Source organism: Meleagris gallopavo, chromosome 3, assembly GCF_000146605.3.
Source record: "Meleagris gallopavo isolate NT-WF06-2002-E0010 breed Aviagen turkey brand Nicholas breeding stock chromosome 3, Turkey_5.1, whole genome shotgun sequence".
NCBI lineage: Eukaryota > Metazoa > Chordata > Aves > Galliformes > Phasianidae > Meleagris > Meleagris gallopavo.
Genome location: NC_015013.2, coordinates 72,798,479 through 72,819,936, shown reverse-complemented (window position 1 = coordinate 72,819,936; position 21,458 = coordinate 72,798,479). Strand labels below are relative to the sequence as shown.

Genomic DNA, 21,458 nt, shown 5'->3' with positions numbered 1-21,458 from the left:
AAAAAAAAACAACCACCACCCACTTCAGCTGCTCAGATACATGCATAAATCCCAGTATAAATGCCCTGCAGCTTTTTAGTCACTAAAAGAAAAAGCCATGAAGAACACAGGCAAGTATTACTAAACTCACGGGCTTCAGAAAGCTATGACAATAGCAGCATACCATGCAACAGTGGAACAGATTTCACTTTAAAAGTTTGACTATTCATTTCATAGCTACTGTACTGAGTTATATGAAATATAGAAGTTTCTCATAAAATATTCCCTAAGGATAACTACAGTGTATGGAATTTCTTTTAAACAATATGCAAAATTCTAAGCTTTTTGTACTTTGACAATCCCAGAGGAATGAAATGCACTGTTCCTTTTCAGATAACTTGGGAGGAATAGGAAGCTGAAGAAAATAAATCCTTTTTTATAGAAAAAAATAAAGGCCATAAAGGTGTGGGGAGGGGAAATGTATTGTACCATGTGTGCAGCAAATGTTACTTAAAGGAAATTTTAACTAGACCTGGCTAGTGATGAAAGTGCATGTATAATTCAGGATTTATTATGATAGTTTTGAAACACAAATAATGCATTTAAAAGAACTTAACATACAAGTCTGCTACCAGACTGCACCTGTTAATACAGAAAATCCATCATTAATAAGGTACTGACCTATATTTAACCATACTTTATGACTCAAGAGATATATTCAAGCAATGAGTGAAAATACAACTATAATTTTTTTTTTCCAGTAAACTAAACCGGCATTTCAATACTCTATCATTAAATTTGTATTAAGCAACTGAGCACAACTTCTCATCAAAACTCATTGCCATATTAAAACAGTTATGACACATAGCTGGATTCTAAAGCCACTACTTAAAGTGCACTGTAAAATTGTAACAATAGAAATAACTATTTCTCAGATCTTTACACTCAAGAGTTAAGATGCAGTTCTGAACTTATGTTCATTTAACTGAACAGGTTAAAAAACTAACAATTCTAACACCCTTCTCCAGGGGAAAATAAATCCTAATGTAACTAGCGGGATAGACTACTCATTAAAGCTAAACTTGGACAAATTCCAGAATAAATTTAAGGAAATATGAACAAGCAAGTCTTGCTATGTAGTGGCATGGAGTGAAAATGAATCTGTCCTAATTAAATAATATTTAAATACACTTTGTTAAATACACTTTGGTTGTACTCAGTTTGCTGACAAACTGTAATACAGACTTGCTGAAATATTTGGATGAATCTGGAATACCATTAAAGAAAACAGTTTTCTTCACTGTTTTTGAACAAAAACATGAATTGGTCCTTATCTGCCATGCATAGACACCAATATAACCAATGAATGTTAAGTTCACAGGTCTGCTATGAAATATTTTCAGTTTGTAGACTTTAGGAACAGCAACTCATGCCTTTAAAATCAACACCTCCAAATGATTGAAAGAATATAGCGGTGAACAGCTGGCTCCAAAGGTTTATATAGAGTCCCCAATTGCAGAGCTGGAACCTGCAAAATGTTCCCAAAAATTTAATTTTTCTTATTACTCATATCCTGTACGGTAAAAAACTATTAGTTCATTTTTTCCAAAATAACAAAGCCAGTAACCTGCTACTAGAACCCAGCAACTGGGCCTCAAAAGAACCTGAATGTAACTTAAGCACCTTAATAATTTCAGTCAGCATTTGTACACCTTTTCTCCTAGGCAAGTAGAAAATGTATGTTAGCTTTATATTTGACAGGAAAAAAGCTTCACCTACACTCATGCATCAAATCCATGTTTCTACCTATTCTGATCCTTCATATCAAGAAAATGACAATTTTGATCCTTTTACTTAACATCACTGAAGCAACTCTTATTGAGGAAAGCAAACACTACCAAACCCTTTGAAGACAGCACTCAGGTAGAAAAGGGAAAGGAATTAACCACTACAGTTTTAAACTGTTTCTTCTTTAAATACAAAACTACTATCACCGTTACAAAAAAAAAAGCACAAAAAACCCAGCAATATGATAAAACCACATACACTACCGATACTTTTAGTCTTAAGACAACCATATATAGTTAATTGTGCAAGAGGTGAGACAGCTGCTGTTTCCTTTTGTATCTTATGTGTAGAAAGTATGGCTAGTAGTACAATTCATTACAAGGAAGAAAACAACTACATTAGAAATTTAACTTTTACAAAAAAAATGAATAAACACATTTCTGCAAACTTCAAATGCAGCGGTAGAAGGGAACAATACATTTCTAAGCTGACTGTTGTCTACTTTTTTGGGGAGGTCTTAGCATCACTTTTGGAATTGAAATTGACAGTGATGAAAAAACCTTTGCCAGTGTTAATTCATATATGAACTTCAGAAAGGCAGAGATTTCCTTGAAACAACTGTGAAAATTAAAAAAAGCAGGCTAAGTGCAAACTTTTTATCTTAGAAAGTGATCAGAGAATTTGCATTCTCAGTTCTCATTACAGTGAGACTATGAACAGAACAATAAAATTCAGCCCAGTACAGCAAAGCAAAAACAAATGGACTATTAGAAGAACAAAAAAAAATGATTACTAATATCAAATATTTAAGAAGAAAGAAATTTTGCAAAAAAAATCATTTTGAAGCAAAGAAGCAAGAATTTGGACATGCATATTAGGAACTCGAAACTTTGGTTATTTTTATTCCTTTGATGTTTTTCTGTTACAGGTGGGCACTAAAAATTATGATCATAAGAATAACATTACTTGTTTGTGAAGCAATAAGGAATTGAGTAGCAGTGACCTCAGTGGGATGGTTACTTTATGGTCCATGAGACACCAAGAGAAAACACTGAAGGCTGCAAGAAAGAACAAAGTCCCCAAAAGTGAGGATAGTGTACTTCTAATTTAGCTAGGCTCGAATACAGTCACATTAAGCATCAGATGAATACTTCTATCCACTGGATTAAACATTTAAGATAGATGGCAAGAAAGCAGTCTACCTCCACTACAAGTTCAATCATTGGCTAACAACAGGCCTCAAAATGCACAAAATCTGATCTAAAACTGCATTGATACCAACAAGGGATAACCCAAAAAAGGGCCGGGCGTTTAGTCTTTTATCTATGGACAAACATAAAGAACCAACTATGAGAAACAGTATCTTCTGAATTTCCCAGGATGTCTGAGGGAAAACCAGAAAACAAGGGATAAGAAACTCTCCTCTCCACAGACTGTGATCAATGACTACTTTGAATTTTTTATTTATTATTATTTATTTATTTTTTACATTTTATGTATCTATTCAGCCTTTACTTCTCCAAGAAGTCTGCCACTTTTCAGTTGAATCAAGGAATTTTACTGTCATTTATGGAAATCAAAGGGATTTTAAAAAGAGGGGATGGAATGAATATGGCATGATTTAGTTGCATTATGTCGAAAGAGATCCAAATAAAAGTACCATGAGAAATTTGGTACTCATAACTGAGATTAAAAAACCAACATGGAAAAAAAACATGAAAAAATGGAAAGAAGCAAGAACACTTCCAACATGGAACAAGTGGATTTATGAAGGTGGTACAGAGGGGATCGTCCTAGAAGCAAAGCATTTTTACATCAACTACTTAAGCTACACCTGGTCTCTTCTCAGGAAAACTACTTGCTGCTAAAATACAGAAGATACGGATATGGAAATCTGCTAGAACTTAGAGATGCTTTAGCTGGAGATGCAAATAACGAAGACCATCAGATCCACCAAACGAAATCACGTAGAAGTTAAAAGTGCTATTATCAATAAACCTCTGAACAGCAAAGTTATGTAACTGCTAAGAGAAAGAACAAAATTACTTTGTTTGCAGCTTCTGTAAAGCAAGCATCATTGCTTTAGATACTACAAAGTAACCAAATCTCAGAACCCATGGGGGCGGAACAGAGTTTTGGAAACTGCTTTCCCATAAAGTAGTGAGTGCACTGTCCAGACACACCACCTCTCCCCCTTCCTCTCCCCTCTTCCTCCCATTTCCCCCTCCACACACTCCCAGAAACAGCAGCAACAGCCATTAAATCAATCCTCTAAATCTGCCACATAGAGCCATTTGGTTGTCATTAGCAGGTAAAACAGGGAGCCAGGAGGGCTCAGAAACACTTTGGGTGCTCAGTGAGGAAAGCTGCCACAACAATCGCTTGCAGGACACGATGGCATAAAACAAGAGCTGGATGCAAGAACTGCTGCCATATGACAAGGAGACATGCCTAAACTGCTGTTATCAGAAAAGCAAGAACCACAATGGGCAGCCCTGAGAACAGCAAAGACTTCCATCTTCCTTTCATGCTGCCAGAAGCAAAAGCAGTTACTCTCAAAGAAACCAAGTGCTCCAATCTGAGGGAAATTCACTCAACCACTTCAGCACCTAATAACATAGGCAATTACAGGTATTTTTTTAGTACCAAATTACCAGGAGCACAAATAAGGATTTTTTCTTTAATAGAGATTTTTATTCAATATGATCATTTAAAACTGCATTCATCTTTTTTTTTTTTTCTTAAGTTACTGTCACATTATCCTCTCTATTTGTAGGGAAGCTGCAAGAGAAGGGAGTTCAAATGCAAATCAGTTATCTCTAATAAGTTTATTTCATAATGTACAGGTATTTCATCTTAGTCCATTCCAGGCAGGCAACAATTTTCAAGTTTCAACTCAAATCAGTATACAACCGTTGTCTTACTCTTTAGAAATTACAGTACATTTGAGTATCGCAGATACATTATTTAATAGAAACAGTTCCAAATACTCCCCACAGTTCATGGGGCCTATGTATGGTGAGGACCACCCCATTTGCCAGAGCACAGCTATTCAGAGACCCTACCCTGCAAAATGAAAACATCAAAAAAAACTTGAGTCCAAAGCTCTATTTTATGAGGAAGAAGAGTTGCTGCCCCATAAATCTGACTTCTCTCCAAAGCACACAGATGTAAAGATGTCTCAAAAATGCAGTCATGGAGAACAGAGGCTTTTTCTTTCCATCTGAATACATCTCCTTCGGTTAACCAGTCTTGTAAGCTAGGAACAGTGGCTTGTAAGAGATAACAGAAGGAGGAACGTAAGGAGAAAGAAGGATTGAAAATAAAATAGACTTCTTTTGCAGAGCCAGGAAAAGCTTTGAGCAGGAGCAGATCTAACGACTTCTGTCTCATGAAAAATTCTCTTTGTAACTCAGCATTCTTGTAATCCTTTTATAAACGCTAAGAGAAAAATCACAGAAGACCACAGAAGTATACAAGGAATTTGATTTGGATTTATCTTCCCCTCCCACATATCACACTAGAAGAGTTTCAGTACTTCATTATTCCTGTAAAAATCTTTTTTCTTTATATCCAGTCTGAATCTTTTTAGTTTTGAAACTGTTTCCCCTCATCCCACCACAAGAGACTCTACTAAAGAGTCCTCTTTGTTTTTACAGTCCCCCTTTAGACACTGTGAAAGACTGCTATCTGGTCTCCCCATAGCCTTCTCTTCTCAAGGCTGAACAGTCCCAGCTGCCTCAACCTGTTCTCACAGGGGAAGCCTGACTTCAGTTCTTCTTTGTTTCTTCCTTTTTTGTCCAAAATGTCCTCCAAAATTCTCAAAAAGAAAAAAAAGCCTCAGAAATCAGAAGCCCATGATGCTTGTAATATCAAAAGCTAATGAAAGTCAGACAATGTGTACCAAACATACAGGTCTAGCGGAGATACAAACTAGCTTGTGTTCAACACAGTACCTGTTCCTCAGTATATACAGAGAGATTATTTCAGCATACTTTCAAAGGTGTTGCTGAACATGCACATAAATTAAGCCTTTATATTTGGTTCACGTGTTGCTTTGACTGAAGATAAAGACAGCTTTTTTTTTTTAAATATAATATTTTCAAGTCCACAGTTACTTAGTCACCACTTGTGATGGTTATCAAATTCATCTGAGCTTGTCACATTCACATGCTTACAAAAATAAGTGTATAAAGACTAGAGAGTTTCTGGTACTTCACTCTAGGTGGAAATGAGGGCTATCAATCTGAGGCCAGATCTACAGAGGCAAAGGATATGCTGTGGTATACAATTCCATACTATTTCAACAACATAATTCTATAGGGAACTATAAGCCTTAATGCTTGTAAAGTGAACTTATTTTCTTGCAATTACAGAGTTGAACAGCTAAAAAATTTTACAACAATGCTTTTATTCCTATCAATTCCCATGACATTTTCATTTAAAAAGAAAGTTGTAAAGGAAAAAAATGGAAGGGAAAAGAGCAACTGTAACACTAAGGTACACTTCTTCCAAAATTGATATAACAACCATGACAACAGCTGTGCTCTCTTAATTTCAGGATGCAAGTTTTGAGCAGGCTACATCTTTACTAGACAACTAAACAAGGTCAAGTGCAAGCATCAGTAACAGACTGTGACTGTAAATACCAACTACGCTTTCTCAAACAATGTTTAAGCAATGCTGAAGAGACCAAGCATGCCAAAAGCTCACTTGCAGAATGCTGGTTACTGGCATGTTTTTTTTAGTAACGTAGATGCAACCTCAGGTAACATTTCTCTTCAAGATTCAATGATAGAATTAAAGGACAACAAAAATATAAGGCACCAACTGCAGGCAAAATTCTGGAGAGAGAAAGAAAAACAAACACTGTGTGAAGAATTGCCACCAGTGGATCTCCAGAGGCCAGAGTTTACACAGGTAAAGATTCAAAGTAAGAATCCTAACCAGTTTTCTACATTTGGTGGTAATACTAAGAGAAACAGAAAATGCATCTAGCAAAAAAGATGCGTGTCTTTGGGATTCCAATTTTCTTTAGCATTAATTAAAAATGACAGCACTTTAGCATTACAACAAAGTTTCACTTATTTCTTGCCAGTCTCAACTAAAGCAAGAAACAGCTTTGAACCTGAAAATCCTACACATTTTAAATGTTCCATTTACTTGTCCTTAGCAAACGTCTGCAAATACTGATGGCAACTAAAACCAGGATAATGTATTCACCATGTGCAACCACTTTCCCTGAGCAGATACTAGTTAATACGTTTAATTTATTTTCACTGAAGAGTCTTGACGATTAATTAACCTAAGTAATTACAATAGAAACAGTACAGATGACCACCCCTTGCAGTCAACTTTGCTGGTTTTCCTCTTGATGGAGAATACTGAAAAAATACAACTGCTTCCAATTTACATTGATTAAAAAGTGAACTTTTAACAGATTTGCTGAATGCTGCCTGCCACATCTGCTGAGAAGCGGTAACATTAGATCTGGACTTAATTAAAAAACTATACTAGAAGTTTCCAACTGAAGTTAATTTGTAATCACAGTAATCAAGCTACAAGTCATGTACACAGAACGCAAAACCCCTCATGGGCAGAAGGTCCTTCCTGGTAACTGATAACTATTCCTTCCAGAAGACCACAGCTGAGAAGTGCTACGAAACACTCTTGATGAGCCTTGATAAACATTAATATCAACACGAATTTAAAAAATATTTTGCAGAAGTTCCTTACGCGTCTTCATTCTTATATGCAAGCATTGCCTACTTAATTTTTATTATAAAGATATGTTAAACTGTGCTTTCAATGAAAGATCATTCTCACCCTATAGCAGTGTTCACGATTTACTGTGATATACTGACATACCTGCTCCTCCAACAACAATGTACAGCCATAGTGAAAATCACAACCAAAGTAAAGTCTGATTTGGCATTTTGATTTGATGCATTTTCTAGGCAATGGCATAGAAGTAACAATACTGAAGTAATCCAGTATACTCCCTAGACTGATTGTTCCCATCTGAGGCAATTATATCTCTTCAGGTACCGAGTCTGTATTCATCAGTTCCTGCACAGTTCATATCACTGACATATCTCAACAGCTCAAGTAGGTTTTCACACATCCTAACTCTAACTCACATTACACTGATGTGGCTGAAACATTCTGCTGTCCCATACACTGATGGCATCTGTTCAGGCATGCAATCTCAGATACGCTCTGTTTCGAAGGATACTCTGAATTTTCATCTGGCAGTTACATCCAATTACTGACATAACTAATAGTCACAAGTGAATGCTACAAAATGAGTTTCATGTGTTTTCAACCTGTTTCTGCTTCTGACTCAGGAACCAAGCATACCCCTCAACTGCCCATGTGAAACACAATCCACATTCAACCAAAACTGACATTAGTTTTGATTTACTGTGACTAGTCAATAAACCAGGCTGCCAAATTCAAGACTCAAGTGTCAATTTATTGGAGAACTTCCTTGATTTATGATCTAACATGCACACTCTTTGGAAATGTCTGTGTTTCTTGCCAGAGTCCACTTGTCTCATACTAGCGTACCATTGCACATAACTGCATGACAGCTGCATTTCACAAGCTCACAAATCTACCTCCATTTTTAGTTGTAAGCAGCACTACTTCACTGAACTACCCTGAAAATATGTTTCAGTCACAACGGTAACAGAGTTCACTTCACTCCCCCATTACCTACTTTTAATCCTCTCTCTTCAGCACACAGCAAATCCTAAAACATCCCACTGTTGTGACAGTAGCACCTTGCTAGTAAAGGACATAATTTCCTTGCAAACCAACAACCTCTAATTGTTCAAGAAACTGGATCTTCAAACTCCATGTTTGTGAATCAACATGAATTGGTCTCGTTCTGTGGTATCATTAAAACCACACAGGGTTATCAAGACGACCCAGATGAGTGGGTACACGTCATAACTTCTCCTTACTGGATAGGAGCATGAGTAAAATGATGAATTATGCCAAAGTATGGCATATCACTACATGGCTTTGATTAAGCTAGGGATGTTTAACTTGTAAGGGATGATGGAGGAAAACAGAACTAAAGCTGCAAAAGGATAAAAAAAAATATTTTTACACTGTTACTTTTACAATAACTAAAGTTTTAGCAGAAATCTACAAAGTAGTAGTGCAAGGTCTTCAGAACCCTCACCTATTTTCTAATATTAATTTTAAAGTTATGAATGTTAATAAAAGTTACAAAGTTATAAAAGTTAAGATGTAATTATGTGTACAAATCCACCTGGCATTTACGTGGCCACAAAATAGAAACAAAAGCTAGAAAGTCGGGTAAGAAACCTGAAAATGCCACAGGCTGCTGGCAATGCGTGTTTCTCAATATCATTGTATAATAGTTAGCCAAAAGGAGGTTGTGACCTAGCATGCCAATCTAATATACAGGTAACAGATCGTAGAGACAAAGTAAATATTTACCTTTACAGTTATTTCTTCACTGTAACATGCCCCTTAGTGCAATATCTAAACATTCCTTGAACACCTCCAGATAGAATGACTCCACCTTCCAAGACAGCCCATTCCAGCACCTGACCACTCTTTCAGAGAAGTTGTTCTTAATATCCAACCTGAATCTCTCCTGGTGCAACTTGAGACTGTTCCCTCTAGGCCAACGCTCATCTTGCCACAACCTCCCTTCAGGCAATTGTAAAGATCAATGAGGTCCCCCCTCAGGCCTCTCTTCTCCAGACTGAACAATCGCAGCTTGCTCAGCCACTCCTCATAGGACTTGTGCTCCAGACCTTTCACTAGTTTTGTTGCCCTTCTGTGGACATGTTCCAGGGCCTCAACATTTCTCTTTTAATGAGGGTCCCAAAACCAAGCACAGTACTCGAGATGCAGCCTCACCAGTGCTGAGTACAGAGGGATGATTATTACTTCCTTGCTCCTGCTGGCAACACTATTTCTTATACAAAGCCAGGATGTCATAGGCCTTCTTGGCCACTTGGATACACTGCTGGCTCATGTTTGACTCAGCATCAACCAACACCACCAGGTTCATTTCTTCCAAACAGTCTTTCAGCTACTTTGCCCCAAAGCTGTAGCATTGCCTGGGGTTGTCGTGGCCAAAGTGCAGGACCTGGCAGTTGGTCCTGTTGAACTTCATCACATTGGCCTCCGCCCAGCAACCCACAACTCTCTGTAGAATTTTCCTACCCCCAGGGAGAGTGACACTTCTTCCCAGCTCAGTGTCATCTTCAAGCTTATTGAGGGTGCACTCAATGCCCTCATCTGGGTCATCAATAAGAATACTGAACCAGACAGGCCCCAATACAGACCGCTGGGGAATACCACTATTTACCAGCTGGATTTAACTCCATTCACCACCACTTTCTGGGCCCAGCCATCCAGCCAGTTCTTTACCCAGCAAAGAGAGTACCTGTTTAAGCTACAGACTGCCATCTTCTCCAGAAGAACACTGCGGGAAATAGTGTCAAAGCCTTCGCTGAATTCTAGGTAGACTATGTCAACAGCCCTCAGCCACCAGGTGGGTCACTCAGTCAAAGGAGATCAGGTAGGTCAAGCACGACCTGACTTGTGAACCCATGCTGACTAGGCCTGATCCACCAGTTGTCTCACACATTCCATGTGATCTCATTCAGCATCATCTCAATGATTCCTTTCAGGATGTTCTGGTATCAAGAACATTCAATAACTGCTCTGTATTCTGTGATCATTAAAGTATAGACCAGAAAATCCCAGACACTAATTTACACAGCAGCAACTCAACTTGTTCAAGAATACTTCATTCACACTCAAATTTAACATTACCAGACATCACACAAGTCCATGCTGGTGTTCCCTGTAGACAGCAAGCCAGCAATTATTGCTCTGATCTCAAAATAAGAAGGAAGAAACTATCAAACCCTGAAAATGAACTACTGCACTAATTAACTGAATAGAAAGGATGCAGAGATAGAAAACATCGTGCCCAATTACATCCTTATTCCACTAGGTTTCAGAAAAATCAAAAGCTGTGATTCTGTCACAGGTGGAGAACATTGAGATTTCCCAGAAATTGATAATGGAAGACAACAGTCTAGAGCACTTGTCAAAGGAAGGGAGTAAAGATAGGCAAGAAAAAAATATCAATAAAATGAACACAATCACACTAATTTCAGGCTCATAAAACATAGATGACATTTCCAAAATTCCAGATATTGGAAAAAATAAAGATGAGACTCAATCTATACTCTTTAACTCTTCAATATTCTGCAGAAGTACAATGAAGTGGTATTTTATAAACAATAGAGGGTTCTTAAAACTGAACTGCCTACCCTGAGTTCTCTCATCTATTACCACAACAATTATAACCAAAAGAAAAAAATATCTAACTCCTCTCAAGATTTCTGTTTGGCCATAAAGATTCTTGTCATCCATTCTGGGCTTTAAACCTTTTTCTGCTAATTCTCAGTTGTTTTTAGACATCCTCCTGAAAGCTTTGAAAGCTGCTTTACAGTCTGGCATGCAACACTACATAAAGGAGCTGTAAAATATTGACATTAACATAGTATTTTGCATCTTGTTATACTTGACAGAAATACAATACCAGATGTTGTTATTTAAATAAAAACATAAGTATACAACAATTTAAAAGATGTCAAAGACTTAGTTAACTAGTAAGCTTAAATCAATTTAATTTACCAGAAGAATGTGTATTAACTGAAATTAAAGCAGACATCAATCTAGTAAGTAAAATGAAACAGTATTTTTGCTACCTTAATGGTAATTTAAAGGAATTTATTGGAAATTTTGTTAAAATATGCTAGTGATGTTTATCAGCTGAAGTTTTCAAAATAAATATTACAACAATATTTAATATATAGTATATTTTGAAATAATTATATTGAAACTAGAAAATAACGCTATTCTACTGATTTATGTCAGAAATAAAGTTGAGATTTTCACTGCTAACTCAAAACATACCACCTGAGGGATTCCATAACAGTTCATAAAATGTCTTTGTTTTTAAACGTATGGTCTGTGGTATATATTTTCTACCAAGAAATAGAAGAACACATGTAGCATCAGATGTGTGTACTTTAAGAAACTCTGGAATGTGAAATCTAAAAATCCAAATAAAACAGGTGGCATAATTTGGGGGAGGTGGGAAGAAGGAAAATGAATTTAAGTTTAATGACATTACCAGGTTATCCTACCAGACTAATTCTCACTCACTGCATGACTTCAATGAAGCTCTCAGTCCTCGTGCTGATTTCGATTTAGTTCAAGTGCTATTTGATGTATTTCATCTGGAGTTTTATTCACTTCAAACTACACTTCATTTAACCTGGCTGCTGCTGTACTTATTTGTTTTTCTACTTTATTACCCGCAAATTGGTGTTGCTTAGTTTAAATAAATTGTTGGAATAAGTTACTGTTATACTTTTTTTTTTCCACGCTGCTAATAAATAAATAACCTTTAGAAAGATATCATGTCACACAAAGTGAGAAAGTACTATCAAAATTCTTTTAAAATACATCCCTTCTGGTCTCACAAAAATCTCAATAAAATTCGAGTTGCTATTTTTAAGGCAGCACCAATCCCCCACCCCTCAAAACTACTGCTTGTTTTTATTTTTCCATATTATTAGTCTACCTGTTATTAGTCTACTATAGTCTATTTTCCAGCTGGGCACACATCATAATACAAGGGTGAGGGGGAGGCAGAGAAAGACAGACAAAGCACATGAAAGGGAACGTGATAACCAGCATGCAGCAGCACATGTGCGAGAGTGCAAGAAACCAACCACAAATGTCCAAGAACAGCAACAGCAGGCAAATGCAAAAGAGCACAAATGCACTCATGAGAAAGCACTAAGATTCAAATACCACCAACTTGTCAGATTTTTCAACCATTTTTAAGCTCTAAAATAATCACGTTGCACAACTATCCGTGAGATCTTACAACATACTAAATAAATCTAAATTTGTTTTAAAACAGTAATGTATTTCCACTGTTACCTAAGTATCACAAACCTGAGCTCAATATTAAACGTCAAGTTATGTCAGGAAAGGTTGTCAATTCTACCAGAGTCCTAACATACTCTAATTAGTAAGTGCTGATTACTGGTTATCCTGGTTGTTATTTTAAGCAGTGTCACAACAAAACAGCAGTTCATCTGAAGCGCTTAGTATTGTTTTGGGCTACTGATGGAAAATATGAGAAAATCAATTAAACTGCTACCACCTGCTGGTATTCAGATTGTGCTAAAAAAGTCCTTTATTTGAGATGGTACCACTGCTTGCAAGAGAAAATTAAGTGTATTCTGTATGTAGAACTAAGAATGAATCCAGTACTGTATTTTTCCCCCCTTTCAAATAATCTAATAAACTTTCACAAACAAATCACAACGAATTAACTACAGAACACCACGTACGAAGTTTTGACACTTTATCCTGTTTACCTGTTGTTATATGCAGGATTCCTTACAAGGATTTAGTCATTAGAAAAAGTATTAGAGGTTGCTATTAAAAAAACTTTGTCATAGCCAAAACGTATTCATTAAACTATTTTCAAGAAAACACAATTATTAAAAATTATGATTGTAAATGTCCATGTATAAGTTCATTTACTACAGAGTTTGCATAGTATCTTCTTCCATCCATCCAAACAAGGATCTGAAATTCTGATTAACAGCTATCCTTACAAAGAGATCTACTAACAATAACAGTCTTCACAGTAGAATATGATAAAAGAGACAAAGAGACAAAGTCTTTACGGAACTATATATATATGAAGCTTGGCATTTTTAAACTATTTATTATAAATATGAATATGTTACTTAAATATACTGTACATGCTTCATGCTCACCAATACTTGGGAAACTTCATCAGTTTGCCATAAAGAGCAGTACTGAAAGAGGGAATAACAGGAACAGGGAAGCTGTACAATCCTCTACTGTCCAAAGAGGTCAATGCTGCTTGAAAACCAAATACCTGAAAACAAATGCAGCTGGTCAAAGTGTATACCATTATGATTTGATCATTTTCAGATTACTTCCATGTACATAATACATTGAATATTTTATAATTACTTGCATTTAAAAAAAGATATTTACATATTTCCTTTTTGCCAAAGACCAAGAATTACTCAAAAACAGTTAAAATACATGATTCTGTATCTTTTAAGTCTGCAAATTGCACATCATCTTTCATTCAAACATTTTTCCTTATTGTAACAGCATTAGCTAGAAAAGTGGTATTTAGGAAATGAGATATGTTCCAAAGTTTTTTTTCTTGATGAAGACAACCTCTACGATTTTCCCCTGTTCAGTATGAAAAAGAGACAGCTGTAACTCTCAAAATTATACTCCACCTCTTGAAAAAGCTGATCAAACAGCTGCTAAAACTCTTGAAAAGAAAAAGTCCTCCAACAAAAAACAAATAGATGACTTACATATTGCTGTCCCAATCACTTTACATATGACAGGAGTAAAGACATCAGTCAGAAAACTGAAACCTTGCCATATAACTCTGGAACAGTGTTTTTCATGCAGGCAGTAAGAATTTCACTGTTTAAATTTTTATTTAAGATATCAGCGCACAAGTGAATGGATAACTGAAAAATGTTAGCAATCAGTAGTAAATATTAACATTTTAGTAGCACTCAAAAGTCTTTCAGATTGCCTGAGAGAAAAGCTCATCGGAAGAGGATGTGAGGCCTAACTTAAAACTTGTTTGAGATTTCAGTTTTCAATTCTATTAAAATCTCAGCAGATGGCAACTGAATAATTTCACAGCTTCTTAGATTTCTCTCAGTCTAGCAATAACTTTTATAATGGATTTTTAACTGAGAACATTCAAAGTGCTTTCCTCTTACAATGAAAAGATCTGAAGTTGTATGGCAAGAGTCTTTGCATATCTCATTGTAAAGGTTTTGCTGTAACAATACAATGAAAAAGCAATGTTTCTGCCTAATAACATCACACAAGTTGCTACATATAATTGTAATCTACATATTCTGCAACTGTTATCTTTACATTGGAGAAATGTTTCCTCCAATTATTTTAACTCAATACTGCCACAAGAACCTTGGAGTTAGTTTGCAATGTTATAATTCCATTGGAATTAGAAGCAATGTTCCTTCAGATGAAGTTCTGTGTTGGTGTTACAGAACATTTGGCTCCACTCAGAATTAGCGATCCCAAATAACAACATTCTGCAAGATGCATTTATTTGGCATATCCTGAAAATGCTCTCCATGGAAACTTAATGTTACCACTAAGGATTATCCACACTTGTTTTAACTTTTTCTCAGCATCCTGCAGTAAGAAAGACTTCTTTTACCTTCAGATAGCAGTGTGAATAACAGTAATGAAGAAGGTTATCGGATGGCTGGCTGAGGCTGCTGACCGTATTTACCAGTTGCTCAGCATACATTGGTACAGAGTGTTCCACGTTAATTTTATCCACCAGTATTCTGACAGAAGGTAAAGGCCGTAGGGGCTGGAAGCTTGTAGCACTCAGCAATCCACTGAAGTTCTGTGGGAGGGGAAAAAACATGCAACTATTACACTCGAGTTGTATTGCTTTAACATTCTTAACATCTTTCTCTCAAACTAGACACACTCAAAAAAACAAATCCACATGTAATAAACTGATTATCACAGCCTTACGTTCAAAATAATACACATTCTTAAGCAATTTCAATTTAAGTAACTTCTGTGGTAGGAGTTCACAGTTCACATATAATGTTTTCATCCAGAATTGTACTGCATATGAGTACCCAAGTGTTGGCAAGTAGGCACCTGCAAAGGGGGCCTCTATGAGGACAGGCCAGTTCCAGCCAACACCACCACAGCCCCATCACAGGGTGCAGCTGAATCCAGCAGACAAACTGGTGATGCCTCTGTGGAAACGCATCTAAGAGAGGGCAAAAAGACCACACAAGCTGAGATGTAGGAGAAAATTAGTGAGAAACAACAGCATAAGTAGCAAGGTCAGCAAAGGAGGAGAGGGAGAAGGTGCTCAAGATGTCAGAAGTTCCCTTACAGTACTTGGAAGAGACCATGCCGGAGAAGGTATTACCACTGCAACCCACAGAGAAGCCAACATCAGAGCAGATTTTTCCTCAAGGAGTGTAGCCTGTGGATTGGGCTCACAATGGAGCAGGATGAAAGTGTGAGGAAGCAGGAGCAGCAGAAACGATCTGCTACAAACTAAGCACAACCCCCTTTCCTCAAGGAAGATAGATAAGAGGCAGATAAATCAAGAATGAAGCAGTGAAATTGAGGCTGGGAGAAAGGGGGAATGGGAGCTGGTTTCTCACTATCCAGATCCATTTTAAATGGCAATAAACTAATTCTCCCAAAGCTGAGTCATGTTTTCCTTGTAATGGCAACTGGTAAGCTACCTTCCCATCTTTATCTGTCCCTTCCTATGGAGGAGGAGGAGTAAGAGATCACTTGTGTGGGCAGCTGGCCAAGGCCAACCCAACACAAGAATAAACAAAGTCAAGATTTTATTCTAGAAAATATTTACTTTTTATCACTCCGAAGCACTATCATCATACTAAACTCATATTCATCTAACCTTTACACAATTATAAATTACATATTTGCAATCATGCCAGATGTCTCAGCAAAAAAAAAAGCTATTCCCAAAAAATAAGAAATGCAATTTCTTATATCTGCCTATATTTCGTCATAGTATCGATTAAAACAGAAATACATCTAGTACAAAACAGACATGGAAAGAACAGAATGAGATCTCAAAGGGCTACCAAAAAGAAAAGGAGAGATAGAGCATATGAGCCCTCTTTTGGGAGAGACCATCATAACTGGCATGTTCAGCCTGGAGAAAGACAAAGGGAGATCCTGCTACTATACACAGCTATCTGCTGGGAGGGGGCAGAAGATGGAGACAGACTTTTATCTGAGGTGTACTGTGAGAGGAGACGTAACAGACACAATGTGAAACAGTTAACTTCAAAGAGGTACGTGCAAAAGCTTTTTGGGCAATCTCCATCCCTGGAGTACACTTGACTGGACAAACTCTGGAGCAACCTGCTTTAATTGGACTTCTTTTAAGCAATACATTAAACACAGAATTGCTCTCCGGAGGCCTCTAGAAATCCAAAGTACTCTATCAATTCAATAGTTTTTATTGAACTTGTATCAAAATAGGATGTTAACTTTATCAGTTTCAGTCTAAAATTTGAAATTACTGTTATTTTAAGCACACTAGGCTTCACTCAGGAAATGTAATTTGAAATTTCCAAGTAAAAATAATCAAGAAATTCACTTGAATTACACATACAATCTTCGACGTACAAGTTAGTTTACCCACAATCAGCAGTATCTACTTACTTTACCAACATAATTTAAAACAATTGTACCTTCCATAATGTAACAGTGTTCAAATCATTCTCTGAAGAAAAAAGTAACACTTCCAACAATATTCACCTTTTTCAAATGTAAATACTTTATAAACACTCATCAGGTCACTCCCACAAAACTGTGCATTCTGCAGGTGTTATCTCCACCTCAGGCAAAATAATTCTGTTATTTTGGAAGTCAACTTGTATATCAATTACTGAATGTTTAGCATAGCTAAACTCTTCACAAATAGTCCAACTCCCATTGCTGTGATTGGAACAAAAGATATTGAGAACTGCCGTAAAATACATCCCACTGGAAAAAAAAATCATTACTCTCAAGTACAAAGAATACGTAGTTAGGAGTCACTTGGGGGGAAAAACTCATTGGAAGCATTTAGTATCAGACAAAAATTCCTAGAAATTGAACTCAATAAAGAATACATTTTCTTCTCTTCTAGTTATTTCTTATTCATAAAATACCTTCCCATTTCTGCAGCAGGAGGTAAACATAACTAAATCTTCACTACAAAACAATGCTTTGTCCCTATAATATGTTGTGTACAAAAGAAGTCCCGTGGGAATAAAAATACTATGGGATTTTTTTTTCCTGAAATTATACTACATATTTCCAAAAGATAAAAACAAATTCCAGCCGTTAGCTAACAGCATTTCTGGCTCTTTCTGAGCCAACTGCTTCGCAAAAATCTTAATTGTGTTTTTTTGTGAGAATATTTTCTTATTAGTGTTGTTGTTTTGAATACACTTGTGATATAAAAGAGTTCAGTTGAAAGGGACTTTGCAAGATCATTCAGTTCAATTGTGTTAAGTTTTAAAAGCACGTATTTGGTTCATTCTCAACATTTCCAAGTGCCACAGATCACTCTGATCAACCCTGCATGCAGACCAGTTCTCCTGAAAATCTTGAACATTTAAGTAGAAGGAGGGATCATTAAGATTCAGAAGAAAAAAACTGATTCATCACTAAGAAATCAGATCAAGCATAGTATGATCTACAGCAGTTAAATGTCCAAGAACAGCCAAAGTCTTGCTGATATCAGGACTGGTACTAAAATAAACAGAGCTGCCTGCTAACATCTGTTAAGCCTCTACTGAGGATGCGTGTTCAAAGATTTGCAGTTTGACTGAGTATGGGAAGACCTGCACAGCAAAATGGCAGTAAGTTTGCTTTTGATCCAAAGGTTTCTCTAAAAAACATCAAGCCATAGCTATTTCTTTTCATGCGTGCTTAATGACTAACATGAACCCAAACCACTCTATGATTTAAAATCTTTTTCCTTCAAATATTATTTTCATGCCAATACATACCTTCAGTTTTAGCAAGTCTAGCTAGTTACTGGACACACTGCTGGCCTTAGTTATCTACAGGGAAAGTTCATGTGCACCAAACTCATTTGGAAATCAGTAATACATCTGGTACAAAGCATAATAGTCCAATGAGAAAATTCAGTTCCACCCTGGGGTAGGTATAGTTTCAATTTTCAGTATTTCCCATGAAGACAGATGAAAAGCAGAGGTGTAACCAGGCCTGTATTAAGGCAATGTGTTCAACATGCTTCATATATTTTAGCTTTAATCATTTCTAAGGAATAACATGTACTAATATGAAGAAGGGAGTAAGCATTGGTGTGCACATACCTTCTCACCCATTATTACAGGCATCAAGTGGTCTAGTAAATTGAATTCTGCCACAGGAATTATAACTGTGCATTTAAGAATGGTAAATGTTGTAAGACGAGTAGGAATGTATTCCTCCAACGATGCTACTTCTTCTGAGCTTGGCAGAGTTCTATTTCCATCTGCAAGATCTAAAATAAACCAAAATTACATAAATTTGACTAAAATATATAAAAGACTACAGTAGCTTTTTCAAAAACAGTTAGGGATTAGCAAAACATAGAAAGCAACTTTCTTTCCTCCTTCATATTTAATACACTTTTTTTTTTTAATTCACTGGTTCTAACTAAGGCTAAAAGCAACAGTAACTGGATTTCAAAGTAGAAAATCCAAGCTTTAGATGTGAGAAATCTGTAAAGCTCTTTTAGTTTTATACAAGAAAATCATCCTGTTTTACTACAACTTATTTTCATTCATTTTTCATCCAGTTTAACTATTATTTGAAACAAGTAAATGTCAACAGGCATTCTTCCCTAAGAATCCAAAGAGAACTTCAAGATGTCAGTGAAATAAGCCTTTTACCCAAGAAGAGACTAATGATTGGATCAAATGGTTTCCGATTGTCTGGAGGTCAAAATGCCTGGAATACCTTAAGAAGTATAGCCAGCACTGATGGGGATATATCAATGTTTCATTTTTATTTAAAATTTTTCTTTGGAAATTTATTTGGAATGGTAATATTCTCTGGCAGATTTTAACTGTTTGGAATTTGCAATTTCAAAATCACTGAAGTTCTGGTTTAATTCTGTATATTTTGTGTATGAAATAGGAGCAAACCTGGCTTAGTTCTGCTATATGGTTCATATTCATGTTCTAGAGCACAAACTATCATTTTCATTATTCGGTGCACTGCACTGCTATCCAGTCGAAGGTTGAGTGGACCCACAATGAGGTTTTTTGTAGACATCTCCTGAATGTTTCCAAACTCTTCGTTCTTTACTGAAGAAGGGTCTTGCTGATTCCCAGAAACTACAAGAAATTTTACAAACAGCAACAAGTTACACCAAGCAAATGGACACAAAATGTTAATGTTGTCAGTTACTTTTGTTTCAAATCCAGCGATCGAAGATTTAAACGAAGAATACAGTGCAAGTTGAACACTTGAATATACTACGAGAGTTTTAATATATTTAAATAGAAATAGCTCTTGTTTAATGTTTCACAAACAGGGCAAGATTCTCCCTCACTACCATGATCAGCCTAACCCAGTCAGTGAGGGACTTTCTAATTATCTTTGTAAATCTCAAGTTTTTAATTTTTTAATAACAGCCAAACTTCTGCAGAACCTTAAACCAGGATGCCAAAGACAGCTTTGCTTTTCAGCACCTTTTAAATCAGATTGACAATTGAAGATAAGCACTCACTTCCATTCAATGTTGAGGTAAAGCAGGGGTAGTGAGAAAATTTCTTTAATCATTGTGTATCAAACAACTTTTCAGGACTACCACAGGAATAAAAGGGTTGTTAAGTCTCTGTATCTAAAAGATCAACACACTTGTGTTCAGAATGTATTGTATCAATTGAAGTACAACTATCATTTTCTCATAATGAGGTACAAGCATTCAGTGTGTACCAGTTACCTACAAGTTATAAAACAGTATGCCCACACTTCTCTATACATACTTATAGAAAACTCTTCTGTTAAAGAAATTTCAGACACTTACATATTCCTCTTACATATGGCTTATAAAAAAATAAAAAATATTCACACCACTAACACTTAGTTCAGAAAATTTCACTTATCCCCCTCAGTAACTCCATATTTTGACAGTTTCTTCATTATTTTGGTGCAAGCACAAAACATTATATACTTCACAAACCATTATGCAAATCAACAGCCTGACAAAACAACTATCAATATTAAATATATTCTCAGAGCATCTAACCTACAAAAAAAGAAAAATGGGATAAAATTGAAGATGACAGTTTAATTCATTCACTGAATCTGAATAGTGCCTACTTTTGAGATACCACAATACTTCATAACTCTATGGTCACAACTGTGACAAATAGGAAATAAACAGGCAAGGAAGTCATTGCAGTTCACTTCACCTTAGTGTTCACAGTTTCATGCACACAGCATTAGAAAGCTGTCCATTTGTCATACTTGAGGTCAAGCCACAGAAACCAAACGCTATGTATATAGTCACCTACTTTACCCATTATGCCTTTTATCATTAATATTTTTCAAGTAATTTCCAAACTCTTAACTCTTTCTTATCCAGGATTTCTTATCAAGGATGCACAGGACTTGTGCACTTCTGAGCAACCAAGGCTTCACAGTGGAACAGCAGGGCACAGTGCACTTTACAACTTTAAGGCAAACCTCATTTTTCTTTAAGAAAGATTGCCTGAGAGAAACTTAGTCTTCTGTCAGCTGTAGGAGACCAGTCCCACTTCTGGGCAAAGTGCGCTCAGGAGAAAAGGAAGGGAGGTTGCTTTGAATGTTTTTTTCCCCTTGTGCTTAAATCATTCTCTACCAAAAGTGCACAGGCAAGAAAGGTTGCCTAGTAAACTGAGACTATGTCTAATATGCCACAGAGCTGGCCTAACAGTCTGCACGCATCCCCCACGCCCTGGCTACCGCAGGAATATTAGCTTTGTCATTAATAGCCTAAT

The 21,458-nt window shown here is 36.4% G+C and overlaps 1 protein-coding gene across 7 annotated transcripts in view; it reads right to left on the bottom strand.

The window, feature by feature from the left end:
- Positions 1 to 21,458, bottom strand: part of VPS13B (vacuolar protein sorting 13 homolog B) — a 416,489-nt gene that overhangs the window by 332,556 nt on the left and 62,475 nt on the right. For all 7 annotated transcript variants that reach the window (XM_010709173.3, XM_010709170.3, XM_019614165.2 and 4 more), the window contains 4 exons: positions 19,617 to 19,808; positions 18,801 to 18,970; positions 15,113 to 15,307; positions 13,638 to 13,762 (listed from right to left, as the gene is read on the bottom strand). In XM_010709173.3, the coding sequence (XP_010707475.1) occupies positions 13,638 to 13,762; positions 15,113 to 15,307; positions 18,801 to 18,970; positions 19,617 to 19,808 (682 nt within the window). The remainder of the gene's footprint in view (positions 1 to 13,637; positions 13,763 to 15,112; positions 15,308 to 18,800; positions 18,971 to 19,616; positions 19,809 to 21,458) is intronic.